General features: G+C 42.6%; 1 protein-coding gene across 2 annotated transcripts in view; it reads left to right on the top strand.

Annotated features, from left to right (window-relative positions):
• LOC148370012 (plexin-A2-like) overlaps positions 1 to 12,978 on the top strand; it is a 304,834-nt gene that overhangs the window by 170,658 nt on the left and 121,198 nt on the right. For both annotated transcript variants that reach the window (XM_088332300.1, XM_088332301.1), the window contains one exon: positions 3,399 to 3,499. In XM_088332300.1, the coding sequence (XP_088188426.1) occupies positions 3,399 to 3,499 (101 nt within the window). The remainder of the gene's footprint in view (positions 1 to 3,398; positions 3,500 to 12,978) is intronic.

Below are 12,978 nucleotides of genomic sequence, written 5' to 3'. Positions count from 1 at the left end.
TAGCACAGTGTAGGGATTGTCCCGCAGTGTCAATGGTCCTCTTTGTCCACCTCCCTCGACTATAGACCTCCCCCTAGTCTTGTCACTCTCTTGCTGTAGGGGTTTGGACAGGTGGGGGTTATTGAGCCTATGAGGAGCAAGCATTTAACAAAGGGCTGATATGATACAGCTTGGAAGAGTGTTCTCAGCAGCTGAGGCCAAAGTTTGCTGTCAACTGTGCTTAATAAAAGATTGTATGGTAGCAGGACAGTAGATGAATATGCCTGCTATAGACAAATAAATGAATGAAAACTTTTATTCCGAACATTAAAATAAAAACAGGACAAAAACAATGAGTCAACAACAAAATAATGTCACATAACATGTTTGAAAAGGGGTAGTCAGAAGCAGATGCTTATTTTTCCTACCCCTTTATCTTCCCTATTAAATACATTTTACAAATCCTCCTTTCCTTTTATGTCTAATATAACAAAATCTCATGGATATCCTTATTACATAGGTCAGATATCAATAATTAAAATAATTACAATAATCACAGATTTTAACAAATGATCCTAGATATCATAATACCAAATAGCAGGGGTCTCCTGAAAAAATATATTTGCTTGTCCAAGTGAAATGCCAAAAAGTAAATGACAGGTTTGCAACCCTCAAGGTCAGGTGAATACGACGTAATTGGTAAAGTGTAGAGTGAAGTTATTAAGCGTTGGATGGATTGCAATATTGTTTAATAAATCCCATGCAATTCTTTTTTCATGTAAAGCAATTTAAGCAGCACAAGCATTATAAGGTGCCAAGCAGAAGTTGACCTGACATAAAAGTTACTTTTTCCAGTGTGACTTATATAAGTGATTTTTTTTTTCTTAATTATCGTAATTATGTCATTTTTAGCTGATCCGGAGCGACTTATAGTCCAGAAAATATGGTATATGCAATTACGTTTTAAACAGTTGTGGAGAAAGCAGCAATTGCGAATTCTATGACGTTGTCAGTATATGAGTATTGCAACTGAAAGTGTATCTCATATTTTAAAATGCTACAAACTCATTAAGAAACATAGTTATTAACGAACACTGTAACATTTCTAATTATTTAAATAAGTGGTTCTCAACTGTTCTGACTTACCCACCATCCCTAATTACAACCATGACCTAAATTAAGACAAAAATTCGATTAATTATATTAAAAAGATTGTGCAGTTTAGACCAGGGGTCTCGAAATGCATTGAAAGTTAAAAACCCAAAAACTATATGACCAGCAAAACCTAAACGACCTTAAGCACATTTCCTGCAATGCTCAATTTGCTACCTTTTTAAAATTTATTAATCTCAGAAATTCTCCACGGTATCGGCGTTTGGCCATGCTCAACATGTGTGAACAAACTTTATCAGTCATTTTCTCTGGTGTGATATGCTGTTTCAACTCATATTTAGAGGGAATTATCACTCTCTACTGTTTATCATCAGTTTTGTTTTGTTTTTTTTTCCCCTCAGCATTCTTTTGCCAAGGCAAAGACGCAGGACAACACTAAAAACATGTCTGCAATGCACTTATTGGTCCCAACTTACAAATTGAGATACACTGCTCTAAATGATCTCCTACGATTACCAAAACTCTAGGATATTTCCTCAGAATAAATAAAAATAATAATAATAATAATAAATTGAATGTGTTTTGGTTACAAAATGAGACTTTCAATGAATTAGATATGTAGGTTAGGTCCATTGAAACATCTAAAAATGCATTTGTTCCAAACAGAAAAACACAATGCAATTTACTTCTCACTTTGCGTATTCAGTCCGTACAGTTATTTTCAAAATACTCCAATACTTATTTTTACCCGTTTATTTGAACAATCATCAACCACAGCTCAGTAGCAGCTTTAGGAACTATTGATTGTGGCTGCGATCTGTCACAGCGTGTTGTCGTGAGCCAGAGAGGCAATAAAGGATAGGCAGCCAGCACTTACATGTTAATCTGACTCGGACAAATCGTCTTCCCATCATTTTTATCTAAAGTGATGTCACAGTGTTCTCTTGTATGATCAATACCATCTCCTAAGCCTCTTAAACAGGCGCTCAAACAACTGTTTCCTTGTTCTTACATGTTGACCCTCCAAACAGACACTTTTGTGCGTATTTTTTTCAAGTCTGTGCATGCACTGCCCATACCTTGGTGGACAGATGTCGTGCTGCAGACCAAAGCCAAGTGATGGCATGAGAAGCCTCTCTGCAGGCCAACTGATCCCAGCTGTGCACTGCTGGTTCCCTGGCTGGCCATCAAGGCGACAGTTGCCTGCGAGTTGACAGCCACGAAAAAGCAGAAGCCAAACTGTTCATTTCCGTTGCTGAAAAGCAAGAATCGACAGCAAACACATCCTTTAAATCGAGCAATACTCACTTAGTATTGCCCATCATACTCAAGTAGCGTTAAGGATTGTTGTCCATTGTGTCTAGGTCAGATCAATCTACAAGCTTTGAATATTGTTGTGAAATTCAGTTTCGGTAATAGGGGGCTCATGTTTGGCTGGGCCAGTATTTTAGCATCTGCAAAATTTATCAAAAAGTTAATGTGATGTAAACTGAGTAAAACTGCATTTCAGTGCTTTGTCGATTGCATAAATTGCTTATGGTTGGTTTCCTATGCTGGAAAATAGTCGCGTAAATAAGAACTTTACCTGTGTTGTTGCATCATTATTGCCTTTGTATTGTTTGTTTTTTGGTTAGTGTGAACTTTCACAAGTTTGTGTAAAAACTGCACCCATTCTCAAAAGGTTAAATGCAGTATGTTAACTCCTATCTTCCAGAAACTAATTAAAAAAACAAACGCACATGGACACACACACACAAACACCGCCCCCAACACACACATTGATCATATATTAATTTTAATGGGGCAATTTTTCCAATCCCAGACTAAAGAAGCTAGGCTTGGGGGCCAATTGCAGCCCTTAAACCATTTTCAGCAACTAACAGTAACCACTGATTATTTTATATTTTTAAGACTTTTATATACTGTGTACAGTCTTGATCTCATATTCAATATACAAACTACCCTTCATAGATTTTAAAATATTTTAATATATTTCCATACATTTACTGCACCCTATCCGATTTTATTCGAAAACATAATCACATGATTGAGTCCTAGGTTTTTGCTTGATGAAAATGGTCATATCTGATTATAGTGTTCATATTTCGTTCTCAACGTAGGGATTAGATTCTGGGGCATTTTAGTGCAGTGGGGAAGACACAGGTGGAGTAATGAAAAAAATCAACACAAATTGACAGTAAAACAAGACTTTTCTTTTCATCAATATGAACACAATTTGTTGGTCAAATGTTCCATTTGTTTCAAAAATAATTAAGATAAACTGTGTTTTGTGTACTTGTCTCCAGGTGACCCAAGTTCCTATCGAGTCGTGTGTGCAGTATGGAACTTGCAGGGAGTGCCTGAGCTCCGGGGACCCGCACTGCGGCTGGTGCGTGCTCCACAACATGTAAGTCAAAAACATGCACACAAGAACCCTTCAATGTCAAAGACAGAAAGGAGACTACTTGCGTCGCTGACATTTCTTCACTCTCGTTGACTGTGTAATCAATGAGGTACTGAACATCCAAGCACTACGTGACGCCCACCGGTTTCGAGACGTAATTACATTGCAGTCGCATCTAGGGAAGAAAATGAATGCCTCCATTTGTTAATGAAAGAACACCTCAAAGCCGCGAGGACAGGAAGTTGAGTGTGGCGCTGTCCCGAAGAAGGTTAAGAAACACTCCCATATTGTCGCTTCTCCAGCACTCAGTCATCAGCATGAGTTGTTCGTCAACCCGGATTTCTTAAATTCCTCCTCCTAAAGTACTTCTTTTTGTAAGGCAAAGATGCAACAGCAGCCCTTTTAAAGGTACAAGCGGATATTCGTGTGTGTCAGAGCATAGCTGCAATCATCATTATGGAGATGCGGCCCCAAAGTGCATTTAAAGTAATTTGCATCACTCCAAAGCCGGGACAGGACAAGTAATTGCCTAGCGACAAGGTAATTTGACATGTGACTGCATAGGTGGGAAATGTGTGTAGAAAGCTGAATATTCGTTACTGTTTGCATGCCTTCACGCGGCGATCATTTAGCACCACGTTAGCTTGCGTGCCTGCATGTTGATTGTTGGCGTTTTGTGTGGATGAGCGAGAGGATGAAGCAGTCGAGTCACAGAGGTTTTGGGGTATTTTACATCTGTTCCTGTTGAAGGTGAAAGTAATTTTCACAGTTCTGGTCACACGGCCATGATTAATCAAACTAGTGCAATGATTGGAAGGAATTAGGCAAACACAATTTTTAAATAGACGTTTTTGGGGGGGTGAAAAGATATACCTATACGTTCCTTTATTTACAATATTGTTGGCAACAGTGTAAGGTTCAGTGTAGGACTGGCAAAACAAATTGATAAGATTGATTAAAATAGATTACTAAAAGCTTTGGCGGGGAATGTTGTCATTGATTCGTTGTGTTGCGCGATTTATGCGCCACTCAGCAGGTTAATTCAGTGCAAGGAAGAATGAATCAACTTTCGCTGTGACGTTCAGAGGACATGCTTGTAGTACCACTGTGATATAGCAGGCGGCACCTCAAGACCGTTCTTATAAAAACGCATTTTACATTTTTGCATGTGTCTGGCATACATTTGAATATTTTTTGTTCATTGTTAAGCTATTTGACAACCATTTGGATGTTTTATGTTTTTTTATTATAGACCTTTCTTTAGTTTTTTGCACTATTTTTGTATCGGTCCAAATCTTCAATATTCAGAGAAGCACATTAAAAATGTATTTATTTTTTCTGAATGTGATTCGGTGATTAATCGAAAAAAGAGCAAACGGTTCATCGATTATCAAACTGTCAGTTGCAGCACGAGTTCAGTTCGCCTAGTACTTTGCTTCCTCCATGTGTCATATGTAAGAATATGGCAAACTGATTGTTGGCATGGTTGTAATTATCTTAGAGAGACAGTGTGTATTATCTGACCACTACATGTCGCTGTATGGTCTAGTGCAACTGAAAACCAGTGCTACTAAGCAAACTACAGAGACTCAAAGTGACCAAACTCCACCTGTGTACTTTTAGTTTTTTGCTTTTGAGATATTTGGGTACCCGTAGAAGGAAAATGGGGGAAATTCATGTCAGCTCGTTATATGTCAAATGTATGCAAATTAAGTGACCTATTATTTTTTTTTTTAATTAGACATTCATTTGATTGTTTATTTGATTGTTCCTATTATTAAAATCAATACATTTTTTAAGCTGCTGTCTGGAATTTGAAACTTTTTTACTCTTTGCCGCCGTCTCCTAGCTTGAAGTCATGATCACAGCCCCAGTCAGTTCATTTTTGAAGAACATGCATTTCTCAGACGCTCTCAAATAAATTATTTTTTATTTTCATCTTTTTGGGGTTTGGGTATGCGTTTGGACTGTATTTGAAACATGCCTTTTCTTAGAAACAATTCATCCTTATGCTATACTAAACAAAATAAAAAAATACACACTGTCCCTGTAAGTTACCTGTTAATTGATGTAAGCATGTCAAGCATTCCGAATATTAAAGTAAGAATATAAAAGACAAAGGTGTGAAAACACCTTCTGCCACCAATGCACCCTGACTGTTTGAAACTCCCTGAACTTACTAAATGTTTTAAAAATATTTTTTCATAAACACAATAAAACACTGAAGGGAGACCTCATGACTTCTCAATTATCTTATCAACAAATTCACAGGAGGAATTTTAGGCACCCCTATAGGTGGACATCATGTTATGTAAAATAAATGCAAATTTATTGAACTACAAGTATTTAGAATTTGTGTTTCTATGATAGTTCAAGTATGTTTTCCTATTGTTTTAATCAATGTTGTGTTTTTATGAATGAATTGCTTTCATTCTGTTTTAATTTTATCCAGTTTTCTAAACGTAACACAGTTCTGAGGTCATGGGTTCACATTCAGCTGAGTTTGCATGTTCTCCCTTTGCTTGCATGGGTTTCATCCGAAATTCCAAAGACATTCTGGTGAATTGTCCGGTCCAAATTCTTCCTAGGTGTGAATGAGCGAGTGAGGTGTCTGTCTCTCTGTGACCTGTGACTGCCTGGCAAGCAGTTCAGGGTGTCCCCTGCCCACTGCCCGAAGATAGCTTGAGATGGACTCCAGCCCCCCGCGACCCTATTGAGGATAAGCGGTTCAGTTAATGGATGGATGGATGAATACATAACAAAAATAAAACAGGTTGCCATCTGGTGGAGTATGTCCGGGTGACACTCGCTCTTCTCCCAAGGCAGCATTGCCTTGATAACTGAGACTGATAAGTTTAAAGCGGTCAAGCAGCTGTGGGCTGTAAAAAAAACCGCCAGTCTCATTGGAATGAGGGCTTGTGTGAGTGCAAGTGTCGTGATGTCGGTCTTTACACATGTCCTAACACACGTGAGAACCCCCGTACTGTACGTTTGGGGATGAAGAAGGTTAACTTCTAGGCAGCCATCTGTTCTCCTAAGACCACCCGTCCTTCTAATCCCCTTCACATCGTCCTGACCCCTTCATGAGTGTGGCAGGAGACTTTGCAGCACTAGCCTAGAAAATTGCACTTTAAAAATATAGTCCAGTCGGGAGTACCAACATTCACTTGAAAAATCATTGAATGAAAATAGAAATTGTCTCAATTTTGTGTGCAACATACATACATATATCAAAAAATATCGCTGAAAACAATGATAAAATGTTGGATACAAAGTGAAATGAGCACAGGTCGTCGCGACGAGAGTGCCGAATCCTAACCCCTTGACCACTGGTGATATAGATGAGATATGAAAAGGCATTACATTTTATTCCATTATCACAGTACTTTTACCGTTGAAAAGATAAATGTTGGATAATAGAGAAAGCAGAAAGTTGCCCTGAAAGTCATAAATCAGGGATGTCAAATTCAGTTTGATCCCCCATCCAGACTTTCTGTTCTCAGGTGGGCGGGATTGGTGAAAGAAAGTCAACTCCAAGTGTTTAGCTTTGTTCTTCTGCCTTATCATTTAGCCTACCTTAGTAATCTACTGTCCCCTCCATAATATAATCAGGAATTACACGGGATATTTTCTAAACACAAAACATTTATTCGCAAATTTTGAGGGAAACGATTTTCCTTTTAGCCATTGAACGTGTTAACTGGGTCATTTTAACAGTTGAGTGAAGGCAGTTTTACAACTGAATAAACTCACCAAGTTTTACAAACTCAACACTTCCTTCTAGCGGCCAGAGAGAGCATTTGGGACTGTATGTATTTCTCTATAAAATCACAAGTTTTGATATGAATGGCCTAGAGACACAATTATATTTTTGATAAAATGGCAGGCAAGATTACATTTTCCAAGAGGCCAGATCAAGCCTGTAGGCTGTATGTTTGACATGCCTGATATAAATAAATGCAAACATCACAATGATAATATAATAAGCATATATTTTATTTCAAAGCGCCTTTTAGGACACCCACAGTCGTTGTACATATGAGTAGGACACAACAATAATCTAAGAGCAAACCAAGAGACACCAAGCAAGTAATAAATCGCCAATAAAACACATTATAGTTAAAATGGGCGGCGTGTAATGGAAATGGTCAAGAACAGGCAAGTCTGAGAAGGTGAGTTCTGAGTCCGGATTTCAAGGTGGACAGGGTTGGAGAATTTCAGTGGTCAGGCGGCAATGAGTTCCAGAGCTGGGGCGGCAGAGCGGCTGAAAGCTCTGCTCCCCATGGAGCTGAGGCGGGCAGGGGGTATAGTGAGATGAGGGAAACAACTCTTTGGTGTATCTGATGATGAATCGGACTTTGCAGTAGACTAAATTAACACATTGCAAATGGAATGTTTATATTGTGCTAAGAATTTACGTTGTCAATAAATAACTTTAACTTTGCCGCACATATTCTACAGCTTTTGTCACTTAAATTTCTTGATTTAAGCCGAAAAAGTTAAACAAAATCTTATACAATCTTTAATTAAAAATCAAAATAGACGTTGCCCTTCTACCTTCAACGAGAGCTTGCCTTCATCTCTTGCATCGCTGATGACAAGCCTTGCCAGATGTGCTGCCACCACCCCCCACCACCAACATACGCCATGCTCTTCTCTACCACGAGTTGTTGATTCACGTAAATGATCATTCCCACGTTTGAGTACCCCCTGCTAAGGCACCGCTCGCATCCAAATTATGCCACTCTTCTCCTCTCCCGCTTAGACATTCTCCCTTCTGCAACGAGCTCCTCCACAGGTTTCCACCCGTAAACATCCCTCTCTTTGATCACTTTCCCCCTCAACTCACAGCTGCCTCCCACCATATCCCCTCCTTCTTTTTCCTCTCCCGTTCTGTTGCTTTCATAGGGAGTTAATTGAATACAGAGCGCCATCGACCTGCATTGTGGTCATGATTGAGAGCACCGCGACGAGGTGTGTGGGTGTGTGGGCCCGGCGTCGCTGTCCCCTTCCTTTTTCCTTTTTAATTTCTTTATTCTTTGTGCCATTCATGGGTAAGGTGCTCTATTCACCCACACCTGCTAGGGAAAAAGGGGGAGAGAATGTTTGATGATGTGAACTCATCAGCGCCGCCAGCATTTTCGTTGCAGCTCAAAGGAAATTCTCATCAACATGATCATCATCTTGAGCGATCTTCACTCTGCACGGCGAAGTTGAGTCTTCATTCAACCACCAGCCAAACATTTTCCTTGACAGAAGCCCTATCTTGTTGGCATGGTTGCATGGGTTACTTTAAAAATGAAATGCTATACAGTTACTAATTACCTGTTGAGAAATGTAATCAGTAATGTCATCCAAATACAATAATTTTAAAGTAACGTAACCCGATTACTTTTGGATTATTTAAATACCAAATCTATTAACAAAAGACAAAGACCTGTGAGTGCAGTGTGTGAATTGTGGAATTAATGAAACAGCAGAGAGAGAGAGAGAGAGAGAGAGAGAGTGAGAGAGAAAGAGAGAGGTAGAGGCGCGACTGGACATCAAAAATGTCAACAAAGCTATTGTGAACAAGGAAAGCATAAGAGTTGAAACTAACGCACACTGGACCTTAATATCCCCTGTAGTGTACGACATGAAATTGTTTTTAAATAAAATTGTAATCCTGAAAAGTAATCCTTATGTTTACAAAATCTCATCTCATTAGTTATACCGCTTATCCTCAGTAGAGTCACGGGGGTGCTGGAGCCCATCCCAGCAATCATCCGGCACTGGGCAGGGGACACCCTGAACTGGTTGCCAGCCAATTGCAGGGCAATGTTTACAAAATATACATGTAATTTGATAACGTATTTTTTTCCTGTAACTGTATCGGAATACAATGACATGTTTTTGTACCTTGATTATGTAAAGCCGTGGCATGTATTCCGTTATTCTCCAATCCTGCTTGTTGGGTCGTAGATCTGTGACCTCAAAGAAAGTTTTCCGTCAAACGAGAAAAAACAGCTTTGCAATCTTTTGGCAGCTGAAGGAACATTTATTTTCATCAAATGTCTTGAACACTGTCCGTCGAAAAGGCTTTATAAATTAATTGCAGCCACAAGTTTTATATTAATGATGTGGTCTGCATTTATATAGTGACGGGACCCAATTGCGTTTGTTTTACTCAGTTTTATTGAGAAGGGGAACAGGACTTGCATCCACAATCCGATGATCGTCGGTCACGGGTAACAGATAGCTGGAACGCGGAAGTGGCACTTCCATGTGGAGCGAAGGTAGTCGTTGACAGCGAGAAAAAACAGGTCGATGGCCGGGGCGGAGGAGCAAAAACATAAACGGGTCCAGAAAAGAGGTCGGCAACGGGAATCAGACGGAGAACAGGGCAGAATAGAGTCAGGAGTCATAAAAGTTTGCCTAGCGTGTAGCTTAGGTTCACAAACGATCCAACGAGTGTTGTCAGGAAGGCGGGGGTTTAAAAAAGAGGAAACAGCCAATCAGTGTCCGCGGCTATTGGCGCCAACGGAGCAGACTCAGGCGCCACGCATCAGTAATCATGACGATATAGCACTTTTCAAGTCAATGAAGACCTCCCGAAGCACTTTACATTGTGCTTCACACTTTTCCCTTTCACACACTAACTTGCTTTCCAAAGTGCCAGCCATGCAAGACAACTACCTGCTATCAGGGGCATTAGGTATTCAGTGTCTTGCCCAAGGACACTTCCACATATAACCTAGAGGAGCCTGGAATCAAACCTGCGACCTCTTCATCCCAAGATGAGCACTCTACCTCCTGAGCTAACGCCGCCCTAAGCTTACAATACCTGGTATTCCTAGGCAGTCTCCCATCCAAGTACTAACCAGGCACGACCCTGTTTAGCTTCTGAAATCGGACGAGATCGGGTGTTGAGGGTAGTATGGCCGCATTGGCCTCCTAAAACAAATTAATACTGTTAAAAGATGAAAATAATAATTACGATTCGACTTTTAGTTTATTGTTTTTATTTAGTTATTTTTTCTGAGCCTTCTTGACCATAATCATGACAAACAAAATAATGTATTAAATATGTTGTTCCTGTACTACCTAATGATAAGATGATTTGATTGATTGATTGATTATTGCTCCAGCGAAGGTCGGGGGGTCCCGTCCCTGTGCGTTGAGCCGACCAGATGAACCAGGTTTTTCCAATGCTGGCGGTCTTGTGCCAGCTGTTCTGCATCCTCTACAGCAACTCCGTGTTGTTGGAGGTCGCCCGCAATGACGTCGAGCCATCGAGTGCGAGGTTTCCCTCGTGGTCGTGTCCAGCCTGCTGCCTTTGGGTCAAACTGGAGAATGGCTCGTGTCGGATGGTCTGGTGGTAGACGAAGGACATGGCCAAACCAGCGGGTGCGGCGTTGTGCGACCAAGGAAGATGCTCGGGGCTGGCACGTGCGGGCTCTGAGCTCTTTATTGGAGACTCGCTGGGGCCACCTGATGTTCTCGATGGTTCTGAGAGCCCTGCTATCAAAACCGTCGATTCTTGTGGCCAGGGTGTCGTTCAGGGGCCATGTTTCTGAGCCATAAAGCAGGATAGAGAGTACGGCGAGGTTGTAAATGCGGAGCTTCGTCTTGCGTGCGATGGTCTGGTGCCGCCAGAGTGGTTTCCAGAGAGACTGCAGAGCAGATGCTGCCAGGGCTCTTCTGCGGAGAATCTCTGGTTTTAGGTCCCCATTGTGTGTCACCATGGACCCCAGATACACAAAGCTCTTGACAGGCTCTACGATGTCGCTACCAATTTGGATGGGAGGTGGATCTGGTCCATCAGCAACATACATGAACTTTGTTTTCGTCCAACTCACTTGGAGGCCAAGCCGCGCTGCCTCTTCGCTGTAAATGCCCAGAGCGTCTCTTAGCTGGCTGTAGGAAGTGCTGAGCATGATGGTGTCGTCAGCATACTCCAGGTCAGTCAGGTGGTAGTTGCCGAAAGACACTCCGGGGATGCGCTCACTAACCCTGAACATCAGATGGTCGATGATGCAATTAAAAAGGTCGGGAGCAGCCACGCAGCCTTGACGAACGCCGCTGGAGATAGTAAACCAGTCGGAGTCAATGCCGTTGATACGGACACAGCTCTCTGCGTTGCTGTAGAGTAGCTTGAACAGGGCTATGATCTTGGGTGGTGCTCCGAGAGCTTGGAGGAAGTTCCACAGTGAAGAGTGTCAAAGGCGGCCTTCAGATCAATGAATCCGATATATAGATGGCGATCTTTACGGAATTCACGGGTCTTCTCTATCAGCAAACGGACGGCAGAGATGTGGTCCGTTGTGGAGCGGTTGGGCATAAAGCCAGCCTGCTGGGGACGGCGGCAGCTTCTGATTGCTGGAAGGGCACGGCTGAGCAAGATCCTGGTAAAGACCTTGCCTGGGATGGAGAGTAAGGTTATACCTCTGTGATTTCCACAGACAAGCCTGTCACCCTTGCATTTCCAGAAGGGCATGATGACTCCTCTGGTCCAGTCGGTGGGCAGCTGCTCCGATTCCCACACCTGGTTGAATAGGCAGGTTAGCCACTCCACCATGCCATCACCGCCGGCCTTGAGCATCTCGCCGGTAATGGCACAGATGCCGGGGGCTTTCTTGGTGTTCAGCTTCTTCAGACCAGCTCTCACTTCCTCGGGTGTTACAGGGTCTGTGCAGCAGGCGTCGCTAGGAGGTGCTGTGTTTGCAGCCACTAGGGGGGTGGGATCAGCCGGGATGGTGCTGTGCTGCAAGAGGAGGCTAAAGTGCTCCTTCCAGTGCGCGAGACAGTTGGCTTCTGTCATGATGAGGTTGCCGTCTGAGTCTTTTACCAGGGCTGTCTTTATGTGTGGGCCGCTACGGGCTTGGCGTAGTAGACTGAATACGCGGCTCATGTTGTTGTTGTTGGCCGCGGACTCAAGCTGTTGGGCTTCTGCCTGCCAAAACCTCTCCCTATCTTCAGCAATGGCCACATTGCGCAGGCGGTTCAGTCTCCGATACTCCGTGAGGTCGCCTCGGAGCCGGGCCTCACGCCGCTGGTCTATGATGTTTAGTGTCCTCTCTGATATCCAGGGCTTTCTCGGGGAGGATCGCGGGCGTCCGGGGACACTTTCCTTGAAGGCCGCCCAGTCTGTCAGCTTGTCAGGAGCCAGGGCATCGAGAGTGCGGCGGATGGAGCAACTGAAGTCTCTGGCGATGTTGGGGTCGCTGAGTCTGGAGGAGTCGGGGCGAGGCAGAGTCTTGTGCTGGTTGGCTCGGAGCTTGAGCTGGGCCACCAGCAGACGATGATCTGTGTTGCCAAGCTGTGCTCCTCTGAACACCCGGCAGTTGGTTACAAACGACTTCCAGCGTCGTGATATCAGGATGTGGTCCAATGCCTTCCTGGTTCTGCCATCTGGGCTGTACCACGTCCAGTGATGGATGCATTTCCGGGGAAACCAGGTGTCAGCAACACAAAGGTTGTTTTGGTGGCAGAGGAAGACGAGG

This window comes from Urocampus carinirostris, chromosome 3, assembly GCF_059441175.1.
Source record: "Urocampus carinirostris isolate Australia breed hairy pipefish chromosome 3, RoL_Ucar_1.0, whole genome shotgun sequence".
Classification (NCBI taxonomy): Eukaryota; Metazoa; Chordata; class Actinopteri; order Syngnathiformes; family Syngnathidae; genus Urocampus; species Urocampus carinirostris.
This window is presented reverse-complemented; position numbering and strand designations above follow the sequence as displayed.